This window comes from Chrysemys picta, chromosome 7, assembly GCF_011386835.1.
Source record: "Chrysemys picta bellii isolate R12L10 chromosome 7, ASM1138683v2, whole genome shotgun sequence".
In the NCBI taxonomy this organism is placed as follows: domain Eukaryota; kingdom Metazoa; phylum Chordata; order Testudines; family Emydidae; genus Chrysemys; species Chrysemys picta.
In genome coordinates this window covers 10,557,643-10,579,601 of record NC_088797.1, presented here as the reverse complement: position 1 = coordinate 10,579,601, position 21,959 = coordinate 10,557,643, and the positions used below count along the sequence as shown (strand labels likewise).

The 21,959-nt window shown below is 39.2% G+C and overlaps 1 protein-coding gene across 1 annotated transcript in view; it reads left to right on the top strand.

The window, feature by feature from the left end:
* RYBP (RING1 and YY1 binding protein) overlaps positions 1 to 20,535 on the top strand; it is a 69,906-nt gene extending 49,371 nt beyond the window's left edge. Inside the window, exons 3-5 of the mRNA XM_065550776.1 lie at positions 12,780 to 12,956; positions 13,099 to 13,197; positions 16,447 to 20,535. Coding sequence (XP_065406848.1) covers positions 12,780 to 12,956; positions 13,099 to 13,197; positions 16,447 to 16,699 — 529 coding nt within the window. The 3' untranslated portion in view covers positions 16,700 to 20,535. The remainder of the gene's footprint in view (positions 1 to 12,779; positions 12,957 to 13,098; positions 13,198 to 16,446) is intronic.
* The last annotated feature ends 1,424 nt before the right edge of the window (positions 20,536 to 21,959 follow it).

Here is a 21,959-nt window from a genome sequence, read left to right as displayed (position 1 = left end):
CTTCTGCCATTAAGCTCCGGCGGGCCAGACCGGGCAGCGCGACCGCAGCTGCTTTGGAGGTTGGGGGGAGAGCAGCGTGGCCAGAAGTGGAGAGACTCTGGCCCCGCCTCTTCCTTTCTGTCTCTGCTGGCTGTGCTGCCTCTCCTTGCTCCCTCTGTTGGGGGGAGGGGCTGTGTCCCATCTCTCCCTCTCTATACCTGTTCAAAGTCGACCCCCTTCTCTGGTGCTTCCCTTTTTTACTAAAAAAATTGGGCTTATGAACGAGTATATATGTACTTAAGTTTGTTGGGGTTTTTTTTGTTTGAGGAGCAAAATTGCATATCTTGGCTTTTTGTCAAATGGATGATGATTTTCCTCTTTCACATTTTGTTAAATTTAGAAAATGTTATCAGTGATACTTAATCTTGTATGCAGCTTTCCTCAGATAACTTTCCTGTATTTCCTTACAGATTGCATCTTAGATTAATATCAATTCACTTTTTATGTTTTCACTTCTAAAGGATAATTGCTCCATACTGATAGTATAAAGAACAACTAAAGCCCCATTTACACTGTGGTTATAATTTGTCAACTGGCTACAAGATAGTGAATGTCCCGTGGTCTTGTTAGTTTCATTAAAAACTGAAGTATGGGTGAGACCACAACTGTTAAGTCCAGTTATGGAACATTGTTATGGTTCCCATCTACACTGCAAAGCGGAACTGTGCTTGAGCCAGATTCTATGTCTTGGTTATTACTGTAATGTAGACAGGGCCTTGGAGGTGGCTGTGTATATTGATGCACAGTATATTTCTTCACTTGAGAAGTCTATACTGTTCGTATTTATCAGACGCTTGGGTTACTTAGATTAATTAACTATTTCTGGTTACTTGTCATCTAAGAGTAAAAGTCATTCATAGTCGTTTTTGTTTTACTTTTGGCTAATCGCATTTGAAACAATACTTCGGAAGATTTGGGATTTTCTTGAAGTAATGGTTTGTGTGCTTTTATTTAATCACTCATGCTCTTTCTATTCCTGTTGGTGTGTTCTGTATTATCTTTTAGTGCTCTGTAGTCATTCAGTTGCCTTGTCCTTTTGGTGTATTGCTTAACATATACACTTGGGACTAAAATCTCCCCTTAGATGCATCTGAGCAACTTCCACTGAAGTCGTTAATGTTGTGCATGTTTATACAAGGAGAGTTTGTCCATTAATCTGCACTCTTTCTGATCTTTGAAAATGACAGTGAGCTCACAACAAGTGAGTTTCATAATATGTATAAAAGCATGAATACTCTGATTCAGCAACCACATAGCTGGCTTAACATCTTCTAAAACTTCTGCTGCTTTTAGATTTGAAAAAACCAAGGTTTTTTGAGAAAATAGAACTTGGTATTTGAAGTAATGTTTTGAAGGGTTATTGTCTACCCCTCTTCTTGCAGTGCTTCTGTCTCAGAAGAGTGTGCCTTATTGTATTATGATCTTGGAACAGATTGTTTTATAAACAACTCTCACAAACTGCTTTGGACTCTTTCTTTGTTTAATGTGTAGTTGAACACTTGAGGATTCTTAAACTATTTGTGTACTTAGACTTCATGCTGCATTGCATATGAGACATATTTGCTTTCTTCGAAGAAATGGTGAGACCCCACTCAGAGGTTGGCATATTGCACCACTGTGTGAAATTATTCAAATCATCAGTACCTCATGTTATCATGAGGTTTTTTACTTGGTAAAATACCACTTGATGCTACTTTCACTCCTGTGGTAACATAGTTAGTGTCAAGGTAAAAGCAATTCTAATTAGATCCACACTCCTGGGAATCGCATGAGTCCCCTAAGACTTCCTGTGCTTCCATGGGTGTTGAGCAGGCCATTAAGTCTACTCTGGAGGAGTCAATCGCCTCTGTCTTCAGGAGGTGGATGGCTTATGCCTTTCAAATCCTAGAGAAAGGGTCAAGGACTCTTGCGCAGGTACAGAATTTGGGAGCACATAGAAAATATTCTGTACCATGTGGTAAAGTGATTTTGCTAAATAATTGTACTTTATTTCCCAGTAAATAACTTGCACCAAGAGTATGCTGCTGGCTATTATTCCAATTAATTTGGCATTAACAGTAGTTGTGAATAAAAGGGAAGAACTAATGGATTTTAATACCCTGGACCTGATTCCAAAGGACAGATGGTACTTTGGCAGGGAAACATTTTGTTGGAGAAAAGGAAGGAAATGTGTGTGAGGTATCTACAGAGACTTATCAGAGTCCCAAGAATGTGGATCAGTTACCACTCTTGGAAATTAGAGACATGTGCAATGAGACCCCTGCTGAGGGATCTTGTGCTACTGTGTCATTAAAATCAAACCAAACTAAACCCAGACTCCTCAACTCTCTATTTGGAGTTGGTGTGACCACTGCTGGAATATCGTTTCCAGTTCCGGTGCCCACAGTTCAAGAAGGATGTTGGTAAATTGGAGAGGGCTCAGGGAAGAGCCATGAGACTGATTAAAGGATTAGAAAACATTCCTTACAGTGATAGACTTAAACATGTCAGTCTGTCTAGTTTAACAAGGACAATATTTAGGGGTGACATAATTATGCTATATGTACCTACATGGGGAACAAATACTTAATAATGGGCTGTTCATTGTATCAGAGAAAGGTATAAAGTATCCAATGGCTAGACAAATTCAGACTGGAAGTAAGGGGTAAATTTTTAACAGTGAGAGTCATTGGCGATCCCTTGAGAATGAGGAAGATCTTAAGGTTTTATTTTTCATGGGTCCTTTGGTGACTGAGGAATCTGATCGTTAAGCTGCAGGCTTATTGGCAGACATTACAGGTGGTGTTGGAAGACAGGCTGGGATGCGATTGCTGCATGACAGTTGTCTTTCCTTTCTTTTCTGACATTTTTCTGCAACCAGGGCAAGGCAATTTTCCTCAAAAGTGGATGTTCCCTCTCTGATGAGCCTTCGCCAGTTATCCCTATTCTGGGCTGCAGTCTCCCAGTGTGTGGTGTCGATGCCACATCTCTTGATGTTTACCTTGAGAGTGTCTTTAAAGCGTTTCTTTTGGCCTCCCCGTTTCCTTTCTCCTTTGGTGAGTTGGTGAGTTACTGCAGTTGTTTTGGTAAGCGTACATCAGACATGGGCACACAGTTTTTAACAGTGAGAGTAATGTAACGAACAATTTATAGATTCATAGATTCTAGGACTGGAAGGGACCTCGAGAGGTCATAGAGTCCAGTCCCCTGCCCACATTTACCAAGGGTCATGGTAGTTTCTCCATCACTAATCTTTAAATCAAGATTGGATGTTTTTCTAAAAGGCTGTATTTCAGCCTGTCGGTTCATGCCTCAATGTTGTCTTCCTACAAAGATTACTAATTGTATTTTATTTTGCAAATATCTGCTTTTGTGACATGAACTACAGCTTCCCAGAGACTGCCAAACTAATTTTAATTGGGCTATTTTACCGCTCTCCAGTGATAATTTTCAAAACACAGATAGATTTGGTTTTGTTTTGTGACTTGTCTTAGAGGACAAAGGTAGGTATTATTTCTCTAGTTTACTTGCTTCTGAAATCATCTTGTATGTTGTTAGTCACATCAGGGTCAGATTTAATAGCTGAGCCCTTACCCAGGAAAACTATCACTTAAATAAGCAGGCATTTGGCCAAGTAAGGAATGACTAATTTTGGCAATTAATTGATCGTTGACTATTAGCGGTAAATATGCCCAATGGCTTCTGATGGGATGTTAGATTGGGTGGGATCTGAGTTACTACAGAGAATTCTTTCCGGGGTGTCTGGCTGATGAGTCTTGCCCACATGCTCAGGGTTTAGCTGATCGCCATATTTGGGGTCGGGATGGAATTTTCCCCCAGGGCAGATTGGCAGAGGCCCTGGGGTTTTTTTGCCTTTCTCTGTAGCGTGGGGACGGGTCACTTGCTTGAGGATTCTCTGCACTTTGAAGTCTTTAAACCATGATTTGAGGACTTCAGTGACTCAGACATAGGTTTCAGGAGTGAGTGGGTGAGATTCTGTGGCCTGTGTTGTTCAGGAGGTCAGACTAGATGATCATAATGGTCCCTTTTGACCTTAAAGTCTATGAGGCTGAGGCTGAGATCTCAGCCTTTGACCTGAAAAAATTTAACTGTTTTAGATGCTTGAGTCAGAACTTGGTCTTTTACTACTACTGTGTTGGTAATATTAAAGAACTTGCAGGTGTTCTGAAATTTGCGTGTCATTTTAAGGTTTATATTTTTAATGCAGAAATCTGTGGTGTCTGCAATGAGTTCCTAGTTACAAAGCCATGTGCAGGTGCGTTCTCTTACAGAAGATACCAAAAAAGCCTGATTGGAAAAGAAGTATCTGCCTTGCCTAACTAGGCACCAGCTGAATCTCCTCTCATATTCCAGAAATAATTATGGCACCAAGGTGATCCAAAGGAGAGAGATGCAGACAGTTAGAACATAGGATGGCTCATACTTGTAGTGTAGCTCTTCGTAATCATTCGTAAAGGTGAAAGTGAGGCTTCACCGCACAAAGTAGCGTCCGCATGCATCAGCCTTTCTGTTTGTACCACTTTGTGCTATTGCATTTTGTAACCTTCCTGCTTCGGCAGTTTAAACTCTCGTTATTAAGTTACTTTTAGTCTTAAGGAACTGTTCAGTTGAAGAGTGAAAGTGTAACAGCCTCCTTTTTTTATTATTATTACAGGTAGGAACATATTTCCTATCTGTCTTTAGTTCAGTTCCCTTTGCTAGCCTAGTATAGTATTTACCGTCTCATTCCCATTGCTCTAAATAATCCCAGAGATAAAAAAACTGCTTTATTTACTCATCCTTTTCCTCTGGGCCTGAGTTTGCTAATCATTGTTCCAACCTGAGGTGTAACTTCTTGACTAAGACTTTTGCCTAGCATAAGACCTGGATTTGTGCCAGTTTGCTGCCTCTCTGGATTTCTGGCCATTATATTTGCCTTGCTCCAAGTCCACGTGAATCAAGGATCTAAGTGTGGCTTGCTAGGCTGAGGAGAATGTCCCTGCCACATTAACTCTTTCCATAGCTGTAAGTATTGTCATATAATACTTAGTAGTTTCTTTGCCTTCACTTCCAATCACTCGTCTCACTAACATCAGACACCTTTAAAACATACTTGCCAAGCAAAGCCGGCTGCTGACATGTAGCAAATACCAGTTCACAGGAATCCAGACTCTGGCCAGATCCATTGGAATGATGTTGTGACCCAGAGATCCAGATTCTTTGGAACGACATTGACTGGCAGGCTGTTGTGTGAATATCCTTTGGATTTTACTCAGCTGTTTGAACATTAGTAAAACTTGGCCCTCACTTTTTTGTTTTTGGTCTGGTCTGTTACATCTCAGCGATCCTGGTCTGAAAACCACTAAACAGTGACTACAAATTAGACCCCATATTGGCCAATTATTTCTCACTGCCAGCTACTTGAAATAATATTTTTTGTAAAAAGTCACATCCAGAAAATTTGAGCTAATCTGTTGCCGGTGTCTGTCCCATAGGTAAACTTGGCAAAATTCAATTTTTATTTTTTTAGTATTTTGATGGATAATGATGTTTATTTTTAAGCATTTTTTCAATGTTTATTGATTTAAATTTTCACAGTGCAGGAAAAAATGAGGGGCCAAACTATCATTATTTAATGACCGATGTTGATATGCAAAAAGTTTAAGCTTTATAACTGTTAAACACAAATTGTCAACATCATATATGTAAAAATATATAAAATAAATAGCCTTAAATCAAACTCTAAGAAATTCTTAAGCAGCATTGTTCTTACTTAGTAAATTTTGATTATTATTGATGGGAATATTTCTTATTAGTTTGTGTATATGTGGTCAAGTTGATGTTTATCAACATTTACCAGTAAAAATCTAATCCTTCCAAGCCTACCCATAGTATTGAGAATTCAGTCACGTGGTGTTTACTGTCAAGCCTTCTGTGAGTGATCAAATTGCAAAGCCCTCAGCATGAATTCAAGTTGAGTGAAGAGATCCACTTCCTAACTAAACACGTCCCACTCTCTCAAATGGCCACCCAATGCTCTCTAAGGAGTATGGTCATCTGCTCCAAATGTCTACCAGCTTTTCTGCAAGAATCATCTTCAACTTAGATCCAGTGAAAGCAGGAGGGAAAAGACCCCATAGGAATCCTAAAACATGATGGCTGGGCAGTGCCAACAGACACCAGTTCCACACCCCATAACACACCAGATTTGGCACAGGACAGAACATCATGGAGGCCCATAACACATTTGGTGACCTCTGTGTTGTCCAAGTGACAACGTGAGAACTAACCAAACTACTACGCTCACCACTGCTGAGGGAAAAATCCTCTGCAACAGATTGGTAGATGTTACTTAAAATGCATATCTTCTTGCTTGGGTGCTTTGGGAGGACTCTGATTAGGTGGCAAAAACAGGTAGGACATTGTAGTTACCACCATATTTAATGTGTGGCAGTTTCGTGTGAATGTAGCTTCATGAATTCCTGAAATGTCACTTCTGTTCAAAAGTTTTTCAGGGGGATATTGCGATTCATTAACTAACTCTGGCTAATGTATAGTGCTTGTTAATCTTAACATTCTCGCTAGTTCATGCAGTCTGTATTCATACATTCATTGATGCAAGTGAGAAGCTTGTCTGAGGGTTTGTCTACACTTGCAACACTTCAGCGGCACAGCTGCAGTGCTGCAGCTCCCATCTGCATTTGTAATACATGTCCCTGAGAAGCAGTAGCTAAGTGAACGGAAGAATTATTTTATCAACCCAACACTGTCTACCTCCAGGGGTTAGGTCGGCTTAACTATGTCACTGGGTGGGTGGATTTTTCACACCTCTGAGCGACCAGAGCTGGGTAACTTTTTAGTATAGATCAGGACTGAGTAAAAGACACTAAAATCACAATACAGTGACAGTCTAGCTGTTTCCTTGAGCACCTCTGTTTGACAGAAAGCTTAGAGTGCAGACTGCCTTGTGTTTTCGTTTTGGCACCCAAACAGGATCTTGGTATTTGAAGTGCATTAAAGTTCAATTTCCTTTCTGTCTCAGCAGGATTTGGGCACAAAGCAGTTAATCTTCATTTTCGAGGTAATTTTTTTTTTCTTGCAACAAGTGTATGTTGGAGACAAGTTTCTGCTCAGGTCACTCTGCTCTCATGCTAACTTGTTTAAAAAATGGGATATTTTTGTTTAAAGCAGTAGTCTGTTTTTTGCCAGAAATACTCAAGTGCAGTGTGGTGTTAAACTAGCACAGAGAGATCCTTCTATACTTTTAGTGACTCAGAACTCTGGAACAGATGCCTGAGCAGGTTAATTCATTCTATTCCAAATGGAAACGAGGCTTCAAATCACCATCTCCTTTTCATTTTAAAATATGAGCAGGAATTGTATCCCCCTGAATATACTGACTTTGTCTTAATTCTACCTTTCCGGAAAGCAAAGTAAGCTATTTTGTAGCCACAGCCAGTGAAGGACTCATGAGATTGTTATAGTGACATCTTGTAACAAATCCTGCTCCACCCTAAAATTGGAAAAACCTAAGCTATAAAATAGAGAAATATAGAAAAAAGGTTGCCATATCTCAGGAAAAGAATGGGATGTTTAAAAAAATAGTTGAGATGAAGGATGCTGTATGTGGATACATAATCAAAGGGATACCATGCATTTTTATGTTGAGAGGGATTATTAACCATTTTAAAAAATTGAGTTTTCTCTGTGGGGAAAAAAAACTCCTGTTTGAGAGAGAGTATGGCCCAGAGGCCAGGCAAGCAACTTACATATCTGGACACAGCAAAAGCATTACTTCTACATCATGCCCTGTGGTTAAAAATGCATTGTGGTAGGTGCGTGCTCGCTTGGCTTTTCTCCATGCAAAGGTCTTCTATCCAGTATAGTTTGATAATCATAGTTTTGTAAACTAGATCCTAAAATTGTGTTTTTTCTTTGATTTTCAGGGACTTGAGGTCCCCATAACTCACCCAGGCATTGTTTACTTTTCTCCTAAGTTTGATAGATATCTGAAGTAGATGACTAAATGTTTATTGAGGCCTTGTCTACGTGAACATTTAGTTTAGAGTGAGATATGAATCTATCCCACACTAGCTTCCCACATACTAACTATCCATGTGGATCCTGGAAAATTGTAAAAGTTGCAAAATTTATTTAAAGTTTAAAAGTTCAATAGGTTGTATTTCACAATCTCTGCTATTTAAGTAAGACTTTTGTAAGAATGGATTCATTAATCAGGTAAAATCTTCCTTCTACGTGCATAACCAAACTGATCTGTTTGTCATGTTTATATCCACTAGTTGTTATGCAGTCACAGCTGTAGAATCCTTATTTAAAATGCAAGGATGCAAAACTGTCCCCAGTATTCCATTTAAAAAACCAGTAAATAATCTCTTACCCTTAAATCCGCCCCCAGAGGAATATTATTGATAAGATAAGTAGTCTGTTGATGTAATGGTATTTAGAATTGTTCATAACTTGAGCCTTGTGCATACTATAGGTCATATGAGCAATAATTGTACCAAAAAAGCTTTCTAGGATACATTTTTCAGTTTTACTGTTTAGTGCGGCCCTCTGTATGCACACTCTTGAGAAGTGTAAGCAACCCACATTATAAACTGAATTGGGCTGTGACTGTGTTGAAGATTCTAAATGCAACATGGGTGTTTCAGAACCGGATTACAACTATTATTCCAATTTGTTGGGCAGACTGGACCATAATAGTATAGTGTAATAAAGCTAAAGCCTTGTACATACAGGACCATGTTTGTAGTACAGACATGGTTTTAATGGAAGCAGCTTTGGACCCACAAAACAACTGCCAGCAAAATCCCTTCTGTTGATATTGAGAGAAGTTTTTCGTTACATAGGCCTTCACATAATGGTGGCAGAAACTTTTGGGGACACTTCCATTGTTTTCATGGGGCATCTGTAGATTTAAATGTTACATTTTTATCAACAAATAGTATGGTTCACCTTCATTTAAAAAAAAATGAAACCGCTAAGCAGGTTGTAAACAAGCGCCTTCATCTAAATTTTGGTATTTCTTATAATAGAAATGTCACAGGCAGTTCTTAGTGTGGTACTTCTTTCTGTTAAAATAAGTTTATACAGCAGACTTCTTAGTCTGGAAAAGCAACTACCATCTATTTACAGTTGGTATCTTTTAGCTGCCTTGTTTTTACTACTTGATAATATCTAACAGGCCCACAGAACTGTCATTCTGAAGAGCTGGCTAATCAGTGCTTCCGAATTTGGTGATCTCCAATGGTGATTTTACATATTGCTAACTTGCAGAGAGAGGTTCATTTTGATCTTGTCACAGAGCCCTAACTTTTACAATTTAAACTATTGGGCTTACAAACTCTATCAACAGTCTTAGAAAGACAAAAATACTGACACATGACCAAAAAAAAGTGAAAAATTGCTCCTATATTGCATGTGTGTATAACTAAGAAAGCAGATCCCAAACGAGTGACGTATAGGATAGTGTTATGTAGAGTTGTTTTCACACTGTTTCAGACACACGGCCTCCTACTAGTCGTCCTATGTGACGACATGGAACCAGAGGCCTTGTATGCACTAACTAGGCAAATCTGTTTTTCAGAACCAGTGTAGATGTAGGAGTCCTGTTAATGGTCTGTTGTGTATAGGCGCTGACTCAATGGGTGCTCCGGTGCTCCCTGCCCTCCTGCCCCAGGTCACCTCTGCCTCTGTTTCACCTCCTCCCCGATCGTGCTGCATCCCCGCTTCTCCCCCAAGCTCCCAGCGCTTGCGCCATGAAACAGGTGTTTTGCGTGGCAAGCTCTGGGAGGGAGGGTGGAGGAGGGGGAATGCGGCGCGCTTGGAGAAGAGACGGGGCTGGAGCAGGGATTTGGTGAAGGGGTCCAATAGGGGCAGGGAGGGGGCGGAGTTGGGGCGGGGACTTGGGGAAGGGGTTGGAATGGGGGCGGGACCAGGGGCGGCGAGTGCGAGCACCCATTGGTGCTGGGTAAAGTTGGTGCCTATGAGTTTTCTTGCCTTTTAATAATGACATCCTAGATTAATAAAACTGGAAGAATCTTTAAAATGTATCTTTTACCCACTTGTGCTGTTTCATCTCCCTTTCATTCAGGTTGGACAGCAAAAATAGAGTAGTCAATTTCACTTTTAGTTTCTAGTAAGTTTCAATATCCAATTCTGCTCTAGCATAGTATTTGGGAAATGTCTGAATCCCAAAAAGTTGTGTTCAGCAAGTATTTTAATTGATTTTTTTTTAGGGATTGTTTAGATTTGTATTCATTTATTTATTTTAACTTTTGGACTAATGTTAACTGACCCTTTCTAAATTTTTCATTTAGTGCTGAGGTACAATAATTTATGGAGTCCTTTTGTAAAGACATATAAGAGCAGTTACACAAATGGACTGACCTATGTAAAACTTTGTATGTATAGCAAAGAATGCATTGATTATGTTTGTGTCTCTGGTTCCCTGCAGAACATTTTGTACTATCTTTGGATCTTGTATGAAATGAGAACTTTGTGTGCCAGGAAAATCTGGCTGATTTCATTCTTGAGAGGAGTTACTTTGTAGTCTGTAGTATTTTTGTTTTTGATTGAAACTAGCAGAACTAAAGATCTATGCTGGATGAGTTTAAGATATATTTAAATCTGCTTTTTAAAAAAAAGTAATTGAAAATGTGCAAGTGTGCGCGTGTGTGTGTATATACTACAACTTTAATTTTATATAGTGTTTATAAAAACACTGTCTCAGTATATCCAGAGTTAAACATTAGGACCAAGAGAGAGCAATGAAGAGGTATAAACAAGGTAGCAAACAGATGGGCCGTTTGAAGGAGGCTGTTAGGGATGGCTAGAGCTGCAGAGGTGAATGCAATCCAAAGAGTTTGCAGAGAGTGAGCAAAGGGTGGTGCTAGGTGAGGGAAGTAGAGAGGCAGTGAAGTCCACAGAGTAGGTCTGGTAACATTTTCAAAAGCCCTCGAATGATTTGGGAGCCTGAGTTCCATTGATTTTTAGTGAGACCAAGGATCCTAATCCATTTAGACACTTAGGCTTGGTCTACACTAAACCCCCAAATCGCACTAAGGTACGCAACTTCAGCTACGTGAATAACGTAGCTGAAGTCGACGTACCTTAGTTCGAACTTACCGCCGTCCAGACCCGGCAGGCAGGCTCCCCTGTCGATTCCGCGTACTCCTCGCGGCGAGCAGGATTACCGGAGTCGACGGGGAGCACTTCTGAGTTCGATTTATCGCGTCCAGACTAGACACGATAAATCGAACCCAGAAGTTCGATTGCCTGCCGCCGAACCAGCGCGGTAAGTATAGACAAGCCCTTAGAAAAGTTTTGTCCTAGGAAGCATTCATAGAGATGTTTTATAAACCAGAACAATTTTGAACTTGAACCTGAAATAAAAATAGGGAACCAATGGAGTTGTTTGACTATAGGGAGGATGTGTTAGTGGTGCTTTGAACACATGAGAATTAAGTCAGTAGTTTGCACGTGCTGGGCTTTGGAGAGGCCAGAGAGAAGGAAAATATACAGTTGTCAAGGTGAGAGGAGATGAAGGCAGGAATATGGATTGTAGAAGGGATGAATGTATGAATTTCTACAGAGAGCACTCAGCACTGAATTGTTAACTATCTGGTGGGTTAGATTTCTGCTTGAAACATTTGAAATAAAAATCTGTCTAAAATGACAGAGTAATTTGTTTACCTCTTCTCTTCCCATTTCCCCTCCTTAATGTAACCTTTTCTCTCCTTTTCTGCCTGCACACTGCCTGCCCCCTTAATCACATTATCTCCCTCAAAAACCCAAACCTAATAGCCTTTAGTCACAGCAGAAACCAGCCATTTCACCTCAAGTTGTGTTTTTTGCCCCTCACCTGGACAGCAATAGACCGTTTTAGAATTCTTTATCTCAGTTACAGCAAGTCAGCTAACTAGGGTCTTTGACTTAGGACCTCATATTCCAGAAAGAGCATCCTTCAATTTTTGTTGTCTTTTTTTTTTTTTTTTTTTTTTTTTTTGTCTAAAGAAATATATACTTTGTTAAGATTACTGAATACTATATGGAGTTTGTAAACAATTGTGTTGAGAGTGAGTGCTAGCTGGAGATTGGCACAGACAGACATGACACTTAATGGTACAGTGAATATCCCATTTGTTTTGTTGTTTGCAATGAATTACAATCTGAGCCTTTGGTGGGACACAGTAAATCTTAGTTGCTCTTTATCAGTAAACCTTCTGTTGCACTTTATCTGTTGTTCAGGCCAAATCCACTGCTTCAGGGAACTAGAACTTATTCTGAAAAACTAAATGTGAATGACACCGTATTAATTTTTTTTTCTGTATTTAACATATTACCAATGTTTCTTTAATAAAATGAGATAGCACTTTAAGTCTCAGATGTTTGAAAGCTGTCTGTCCATGTAATTACGAAAGATTTAAGAGTGTAAATTTGTGAAGCATGTGGAAGAAGAATATTATATTTGTTAGAAATATTGAGAAGGGCTCCTGGACTGTGGATTAGTACCAATAAAATTCCAGTTTGTAGGGCTATCAAATTTTTAGTTTGAAAGTTTCATACTTGCTGGTAGCTGGTAATACCCGATACTAAGTAAGGAAATATACTCTGTACCTGAAAGTCAATTATCCTTCCATAAACGATGAAACGGATCTTAATGGTGCTTCTGCTACATTTGAAATGACATGTCCTTTATTAAATCATTGATTGTGGGTCTTATTTTTTTCTCTTTATAGAAAACCTAGAATAAACTCTCAGCTGGTTGCTCAACAAGTTGCCCAGCAATATGCCACACCCCCGCCACCTAAAAAGGAGAAGAAAGAGAAAGTGGAAAAACAAGACAAAGAAAAGCCTGACAAAGAAAAAGAAATCAGTCCAAGTGTTACAAAGAAGAACACCAATAAAAAGACTAAGTAAGTTTCAGGGGAACACTAGTAAGGTGTACAGTTAGTTATTCATTATTTAAGTTTTATCAATGATTGGTTGTCTTGCCAAGCAATAGTGCGTGTTAATCAGCAAGAAAAACTATTATAATTTTTTTCCCTACTTTTACAGACCAAAGTCAGATATTGTAAAAGATCCTCCTAGTGAAGCAAACAGTATACAGTCTGGGAATACTACAACAAAGACCAGCGACTCAAATCACACTTCAAGGTAAGTTTAATATAGAATCAATTGATGTTCATTTAGTTAGATCTTGACATCTGAGAATTGAACTGAAGGGTCCAAATTAGTGGAGTTTTTAATTGGGTTGACAGCCCTAGAGACAGAAGACTCTGATTTATCCACAGAATTCATATGGCATGAACATCAGTAGTATAAGCTTCCTCTGTGCCTGTGCATCTGAATGATTACCTGGAAAAGAGTAGCTTCAAATAGTGTAAGCCGTTGACTCACTAGACACTCAGTCCTTGGCCTTCTGATAAAACTGTCATGTGTCAGTTCTGGTGGTTTGTTGCTTTTAGGCAGTTAAACTGCTGTGTAGAAAATAGATATTAATCTCCTCAAAGGAGGGCACCTGTCAATTTCTTCTTACCTTTTCTCTTTTTATACCCAATAACTGTGTAAAGAGTGGCTATATTATATTTGCCTGTGCCCATGCCTCCAATTCAAGCACTATTTTGATTGTGTTCTTAAGGGACCACATGAAAGGCCTGAATTGTTTAATGAGACATTCACGAACTTTATTTTTGTCCAAGGATAAAACAGTTGATTCGAGTTGATATTTCAGATGGGCTTTTGCCTGTGTGTTAGAGTTAAGTCCTATCCTCAGCTGTGCTGACATTGCAGGTTTCTTTTGAAATAAAAGCTATTTCTCCTTACTTCTCCAATGCAGCAGGCCCAAATTCTGGTCGTCTTTACACCTTGAAGTCATGGAGGCAACAAGCAGAATTTGACCCCACAGTTTGACTACCTGTGTGAAAGTACCAAGGGGAAGAGAGTGCCTTTAAATTCCCTTTTGAGCGTCAACCAGATTTGTTGAGCCCTCCCAGACGCTGAAGAATGAGCAAGGGGGTTAGTCCCAAGGGTGGATGGAAAGCCACGGCTGTTACCACCTATCAGACTCCTGCAGTTCTCCCCTATTTTCTTGTCACCCTGTCAGCATGACTCCATTGGAACATGCTATTTCCCAGCTGCAGCTGGTTTGGTAGCATGGAGTTATTCTGGACAGAAGTTAATGTGGCTTGGGGCCATGTTAAGCAGACCATTGAGAGGGAGAAGTCTGCTCAGTGCACCTGTCACTGTTCCAGCTCCTGCCAAGTGACAACAGAGAGGTGTACTCACTAGCAGAGAAGGGCACTGGCAGAGAGATCTGCACCAGGATCCCAGAGACAAGATCCGGGCCAGGATTTTTAGCTGTTTCTGAGTACGAGAGAAAACAAATGAGTCTGTAAAGTTACAGGAAGAACTGGGTTTCCTAAAGGAAATGGGGAATTGAGGGAGAAAAATAAACAAACCTACTATACTTCCTGGAATATTTACTGCCGATACAAAGGATCTATCAGTATCGGGTAGCCTTCGCCTACTAAGTCTGAAAGCTGACGAAATTGCCCAGATATGCTGAGCTAGTTGGCCTTTAGCACCCCCACAAGCCAGGTGACGTTAATCTTTTCATCTAAGTCTGTGGTTGCATGTTCAAATGCAACCTCTTGGGTGTGTAAATGAATATATACATACTTACGTGTATGTGTGGCTTCACATTAGAACTTACTGACACCACCTACGGTTTTGAAGAATCTAGTGACTAAGTGGAGGGGCAGTATTAAAAAGAAAATAGTTATTCAGTGTCAGGTTGTTATCCCAACATAGTTATAATTTAATATTTAAATGTGATTAAAATATTAATGTTTTTCCTGTTAAATTTGATGCCATTTTCTTTCTAGGTTACTTACAAAACACTGCTTTTAGAGTGAGAAATTTACAGCACACTTTATTGAAGGTTTAAATTCACAAGAATATCGTTATTTTCCTTTTGAAACTATTTATCATCACTATTTCCCCCCACTTTAGATAACCCTCGTGTAGAACCTACATCTATTTCAGTGATTTTATAGGATAATCTTGGAAGGGGTAGCACTGGGTTGATCATCTACAAATTCCCGACACTAATGGAGATGCATCAACAATATGAAATCGGGTCCACTTCCTCTTTTGTCACTATTCTGAGTTAGTCCAATATGACTCAAATGTAGAGGAGAGGATTATTTTCTGCTCAGTTGGAAAACTGGGGCCTAGTCTTGAAGAAAAACCTATCTGTCTCCTATTTCCATAAAAAAGGCAATTTCTAGCGCTAGCGAGCTAGTTCTATCTGATGTCTGGAGAATGACCGCTCTAATTTCCCTAGTGGGGAAAGTTCTGCTGCATCAGTCTGACCCACGGTTGGAAGGGAAAAGAGTTGACTGTAAATCACAGGTAGTCACTGAAGCAGATGTGGCATCCGCCAACAGCTAGAGGACTGTCTCACATGGCCAGCAACAGCACACACCAGCAGAAGTTTGCCCTTAAATAAACTCATTGCATTGTATTTGTATCAGAATTTTGGACCAAATCCTGCAAACACATGAATGTCGGCCTCTGTGCAGAGCACAGTCCTTTATTAGCTGGGTTACTAATTGCATGATAGCGTAGAAACAAATTACTGAAATAATCCTGAGCTATAAAAACCAACGTGTTCGCTTTGTTTTGTCTCTTGACAGAGAAAAGCTAACACTGTGAGAAATGTCCTGGGTTTTACTTACAACAGCCTTCTGGAGGGAGCATTTTGAGCAATTTTATACTTGGATTGATTGGGCCTCTGATTTGTATAAACTCAAAATAGTTGAGTAGGGGAAGCCAAGTTGTCCCAGTGCCTGAGTTGTATGCAGCTACAGTGTTCCCCACATGGGAATGAAGGTCCATGTTCAAATGCTTTCATGTGGTTTTGTATTGCAAAGTCACAGCCTTGTCTCAGAACATCGGGGCCTGTGATGTGACAAGATGGAGAATTCAGATAACAGAATTCTTTTATCTATCACATGGGGGAAGTGGGGTGGGGGGAAGATTCTGAAAATCTGTCTCCCAACTCCATAGGCCTGTCATCTTTGGTCCTTCTGGCTGAGTGGGGTTAAAGTTAATTCCCTACATCCAAGTAATCTCTGCTGTGCGTTGCAAGGCAGCCCTTCCCTCTAGGGACTGCTGCTGCAGCCCTCACAGCCTGTGCTGTTGCAGGGAGCAAAAGGTCACACTCCTGGGTCATTTGCATGGTACTGCACAGAATTAAGCACTGGGCTGGTACCAGACCTCACTTTCAAACTAATCTGATCTGTCCAAGAGTGCTCAGAACATGTCACTTAGTAGAAAGTTTGTTTCTGAAATATGGTTCCTAATAAATTTTTTGCCTTTTTTTCCTCTCCTGTTCTTTAGGCCCAGACTGAAAAATGTGGACAGAAGTACCGCACAGCAGCTGGCAGTCACAGTGGGGAACGTCACAGTAATTATCACAGACTTTAAAGAAAAGACTCGCTCCTCTTCCACATCTTCATCTACAGTGACCTCCAGTGCAGGATCAGAACAGCAGAATCAGAGCAGCTCCGGCTCTGAGAGCACAGACAAAGGCTCGTCCCGTTCCTCCACGCCAAAGGGCGACATGTCAGCAGTTAACGATGAATCTTTCTGAAAATTGCACATGGAGTTGTGGAAAACTATGAATCAGGGTATGAAATTCAAACACTCCACCTGCCCATGGGGCTTCAATCCTGGAGAGCCTCATCTGTGCTTGAACACACACTTTCTTGGACATCACCCCCTTACTGATGCAACCAGGATAATTTCTGCTTGTCATGGGCATCTGGCCACCAAGGAATTTCGCACCCTGAGAATTACTCTTGACACTTTTATGTATTCCATTGTTTTATATAATTTTCCTAACAATCATTTATAATTGGATGTGCTCCTGAATCTACTTTTTTATAATATCTGCTGTGCACAATTTTCCATGAACATTACAACTTTTTGTTTTTTTGGAGTGTGGTGGGGGGGAGGGGAACGGGACTTTATTTATTGCATTCACAAACTCCATCCTCCTTCAGCATATCCTTTAAATTCAGTTCTTTCTTCTTCCAGTTATACTGTGTACTATCAGTTTTGATATAAATTATATATAAATATATATATAAATAAATATATATAAAGGGTTATTTGAAACCAATACATGGAAACGCTGGTGCTTGAAACACTGTGAAGTGAAACAAAAATATTGAACAGTTAAAGATCTGGGACAGTCCCCTTTTGTGGAAGTGCTGATACTGAAATGGAACCAGGCTTAGATGAAAAGTGTGTTCCGGAAGGTTTAAACCTAGATGAGACCTGATTTCTCCCTCCCCCGTCCCCCGCCAACTTTTGGCTAAACAGTTCTGTACAAATAGTTTTTATTATACATTGTGATCTATAATGGGAAGACTCCTCCAGATAGCCTGCATTCCCAATAGAATAACTCAGAATGACAAATCACAAGTCCGTGTCCAGTTGGAGTGTGCTTATTCAAAAGTAACTAAGCTGGTTTCAGAATGCCATGCATTAATGTATATTTTGTTTACCTGTTGACATGGCTATTTCTTTCATAGCCAATCACACAAAAATGTATTGTTCTGTAATTTTGATTAATTCCATTCATTTTCCAGACCTGCGTCAATGACTGAGGTGATATTAAATCTCTGTGGAGTGGCTGTTTGCTTTAGAATTCAAGGCAGAAGAGAGCCCTAAGGCTGGAAGCTTTTTTGAGCTGGTGAACCAAACCACTGCATGTTCACATCTGATGTGGCTTGGTTCTTTCTTGGTCAAATCTTTTCATTTCTGTCTTTCCATTCTGTTCTGGGGATTATTTTTGTGTTCAATTGAGTTGAGTTTGTTATTCCAAGAGCAATTTCTGAACAGCATATCATCCAATGATGACATATATAGGCTTGTTAATGTTTGGATACTTCTAGATATTCTGCTGTGGGAGCTACAGTTGAGAAAAAACTTTCATGCTGGCAAGTGAACAACAAGTGCTGCTTCTGTTGATGGTCCGTGTCTCTTTCATTCTTGCTCTCTATCTTTTCAGACTATAATCTTCTTTCCTGGTCTATTAGCATTGCTTTACAGTTTACCTTCTGTGCATTATCCTGCTAAAATAATAATCTGAAGAGGTGAAACAAACGTTTTTTTAAGATTCAAGCTCTATTTGTCTTTTTATCCTTAATTATGTGGCCCAGAGTGCTTTGCAGTAATTTCAGGCACAGAGTCTGTAGCTTTATTTAACATCAACAAGATAGCTTTTGGGTGTTACACTTGGAAAGAGGGCCACTTCTCGGTAACTTGGTGCCAGCTTCTTACATTGAGAATTAGTTGCTTGGTCAAAATAATTTCTGTCTGTGGAGGCAACTGAATAAAATTCTATTTTGAAATCAGCTTGGTGTTGAGTAGCAGACATGTAGGTTCCTTTCAAACTGATGATAACATTATTCTGTGCTTAACTAATCAGCTCTGCTTGCATGGGTAGGGTGCAAAGCAGTGTCTTAACAGCTGCAGTTTTATTCTGAACATGTTAACATGGGCACCCCCTTTAATTCTGTTTTATATCTGGGATATAAGCTATATTTACCTTTTTTAAACCGCATTTTTAAAGTATTTATTGAAAAAAACCAAAGGAAATCAGATGCTACCTATGAGCATCAATATGTTATACATAGTTTTAATACTATGAATTTCTCAATCCACATTTTAATATTAGTGGAACCTTGCAGACATTCCTTTTCAAGTTTTAATGTTCCTTTAAAGGGTCTCAGGGAGGGTAAACTGGTCAGCCATATTTATTTATTTTACTGAGATGTATTGGAATAATTTTTTTAAAGAGAGATTTTTCTGAAGATGCCCCTGAACTTGTATATTTTGCACTGCTTTATAAATGAGCCCTAATCAGTTCACTTGAATGCATTTGGCCTAAGCCAGCAAAGCATGTAAGCAGGAGTGTAGTCCCACTGACTTCAGTGGGGCCACACTGATGCTTAAAGTTACACACGTGCTTGTGCGCTTTGTTGGCTGTTGTACTTTGTGCAAAAAAGCATTGTATGTACCAGAAAATTACTTCATGTTAAATGAATGGACCCATAGATCATTTGAAAAAGCTTTAACACACAGTAATGAGCTACTCAGAGGCTACTGATTAAGTCAGTGAAATCTTCTTTGGTGGTTGTTTATTTTGGGTGTGCCTCCTTGATAAATTAGCTTATTGTAAGGATGGAGTGGAAAATTGCTTTGGTACAAGAGAACTGAAACTCTGCATTTAGTAGAAATTGCTAGCTAAGCATTTGAACCTAACCGGGCCACATTTTTAACTGTTGTGTTGTGGATTTGAAGGATAGTGTTTACTTTTACACTTAATTTCTGAAATTGATAACACCCCTAAGGCATGTATCTGGAAATGGACTTCCCTTCACTTTCTGCATTTTCAGTTTACCCTGCTATCATTACGGAGCATGTTTTAAAAAAATAATAATAATAAGACACTAGTGTAAAGGAAAGACCAGAAATGCTTGGTATTCAGTGGCACAGAAAGCAGGTAAGAAAAGCACAGTGTTATGTTTGCAAGTTTCAACTTTTACACACAAACACAGCTTGCCTGACTTGCTCAGTTTGACATAGTCATGCAAAAGAAAAAGTAAAATAATTTTAACACAAACAGACTATTTATTTTAATCAAAACACTTTGGTCATTTCAAATTGGACAGATTTAAAATTTGGCGGTAGCTTCTGTGAGTTTATTTCCACTGAGATATTTTCACCTGCCTTATTAAGATCATTCTCAGTCTACTTTTTTAAGCTACAGTAAACTTAAATTATTGAAAATTTATTAATTGCTGACTATATAATAACCTTTGCTTGTATGTAACCGAAAAATGGTTTTAAGAGCCAACATTTAGAGTATGACAATGGAGCTGAACAGTTTTTAATGCGCAAGCAGTTCTGTTCTTGTGTATGACTTGTAACCTTAATTTACTGTGTAAAGATGGTTACATTATTTCCTTAGCTTTGTTTGTTGGAGACAAATATAGAATGCTTGTTTAAGTATGTCAAAACATAATCTTATCTTGTGGATTTTTATGTTAATGTATTATACGAGCTATATTTTTCATTTGCCCAGAAAGACAGCTTGTATAACGCTTTTGAAAGTTTCTCCGCTCTGTAAAGTCTTTAGAGCTGACAGTCCTGTTAGGTTTGTTTTGATCTTCATGCTAAAGTGTCAATGGTGGTTTTGTGAACTGGTCAGAAATTCACAGGTCTTAAATGTTTTCGGGAAATTTATATTGGACACTGCTCTTTGTCTAGCAAATAAAAGATGTTAATATATTCCTGTTACTGGCATGTGCACGACTGTTATTAGAAGCCACTTTATCATTTTCCTGCTTTAAATAGAAATGTCTATTTATGAATTCTGCTTGTAGTTTTTTTCACAAATAAAATAGTAAAATTTAATTACATCTGAAAGCTCTCTTTTTTGGGAGATGCCAGTATTCAGACAAGGTGAAGAGCTTGTATTATTGTAGCTGCTTTTCTGCAGAATGTACAGAATAATTAGATATGGGAAACACAGTTGTTGTACCCCAATCCTGCAAACACTTAATGTACGTGGTGAACTTCACGCATGTGAGTAATACCATATTGTTCACTGGGGCTAATCGCATGAGTAAAGTTGCAGATGTGTTTGCAGAATTTGGGTTGTATTGCTTTGCAAATAACAGAAATAGACAATTTGTCCCCCTCCTCCTTCTGCAGCTATGGTGAAGCTTAGTGCAAAGAATTTTAGTGAGAGTCCCTGGATTATCTCAAGCTACCAAACCCTTAAGAGTAAAATTTTATAAGACTTTAATTGGAAATCTAGATATATTTTTGCATTGTAAAACACTGCTATTTTACAAGTAATATTTGCTTGCACTGTCTAGGAAACAAGATGGTATGAAATACTGAACTCCTACAGGTTCTGGGTTGTTTTTTTAAGTGGCTGAGTAATTCAATAGAACTATACAAGTTAAATGCTGAATTGGAAGGCTTAGGACCAAACAGTACACACAATATAGGGGGAAAGAGTAGTATTCTTCTTTCCAATCTACTAACCTTAAAATTCTTGCACTGAAACACATGGAGAGCTATCAAACTAAAAGGAGTTGGGATTCTTCTGTCTTATAACTAATGTAAAAAAACCTCACTATAGATGCAAACTGTTTAAATACACCTCTACCCTGATCTAACACAACCCGATATAACACAAATTCAGATAAAACGCGGTAAAAGAGCTCTCCAGGGGGGGCGGGGCTGCGCGCTCCGGCGGATCAAAGCAAGTTCGATATAACGTGGTTTCACCTATAATGCGGTAAGATTTTTTTGGCTCCCGAGGACAGCGTTATATCGGGGTAGAGGTGTATTTATCTCACTTGGAAATGTTTCAAAAGAATTTGTGCCAAAAATAAGTAGCAACAGGAAGGTAGTTTTAGAGAGCCCAGAAGCATTGCTTGGTGCATCACAGAAAAAAGTAAAGAAAATGGCCTTGCCTCAAAAAAATGAAAGTTTAAGGCCCTGACCCTTCAGGCAACTGGGCAGGCAGACCTGTAATCATTTGCAGGATTGAGGCCTCAGGCCAGCTTTGATAAGAGTGATAGAAAGGAGAAAGTGAGGATTGCAGTAATAGGATCACTTTTATTAAGAAACATACACAGCTTGAAAGATCCATTAAATTAGTGTTTTTAACCTGCTATTTGTAGGGAACAAGGCAAAAGCCAGATGTATTTGCATGCGGGAATCTAGTTCATAGCAGCTGTTCAACTTCTGCCCTAAAATGTCACTAATTCTAAAGTGTATATTGGTCATGGTTATAAAATAGTATCCTGCTATTTCATTATACA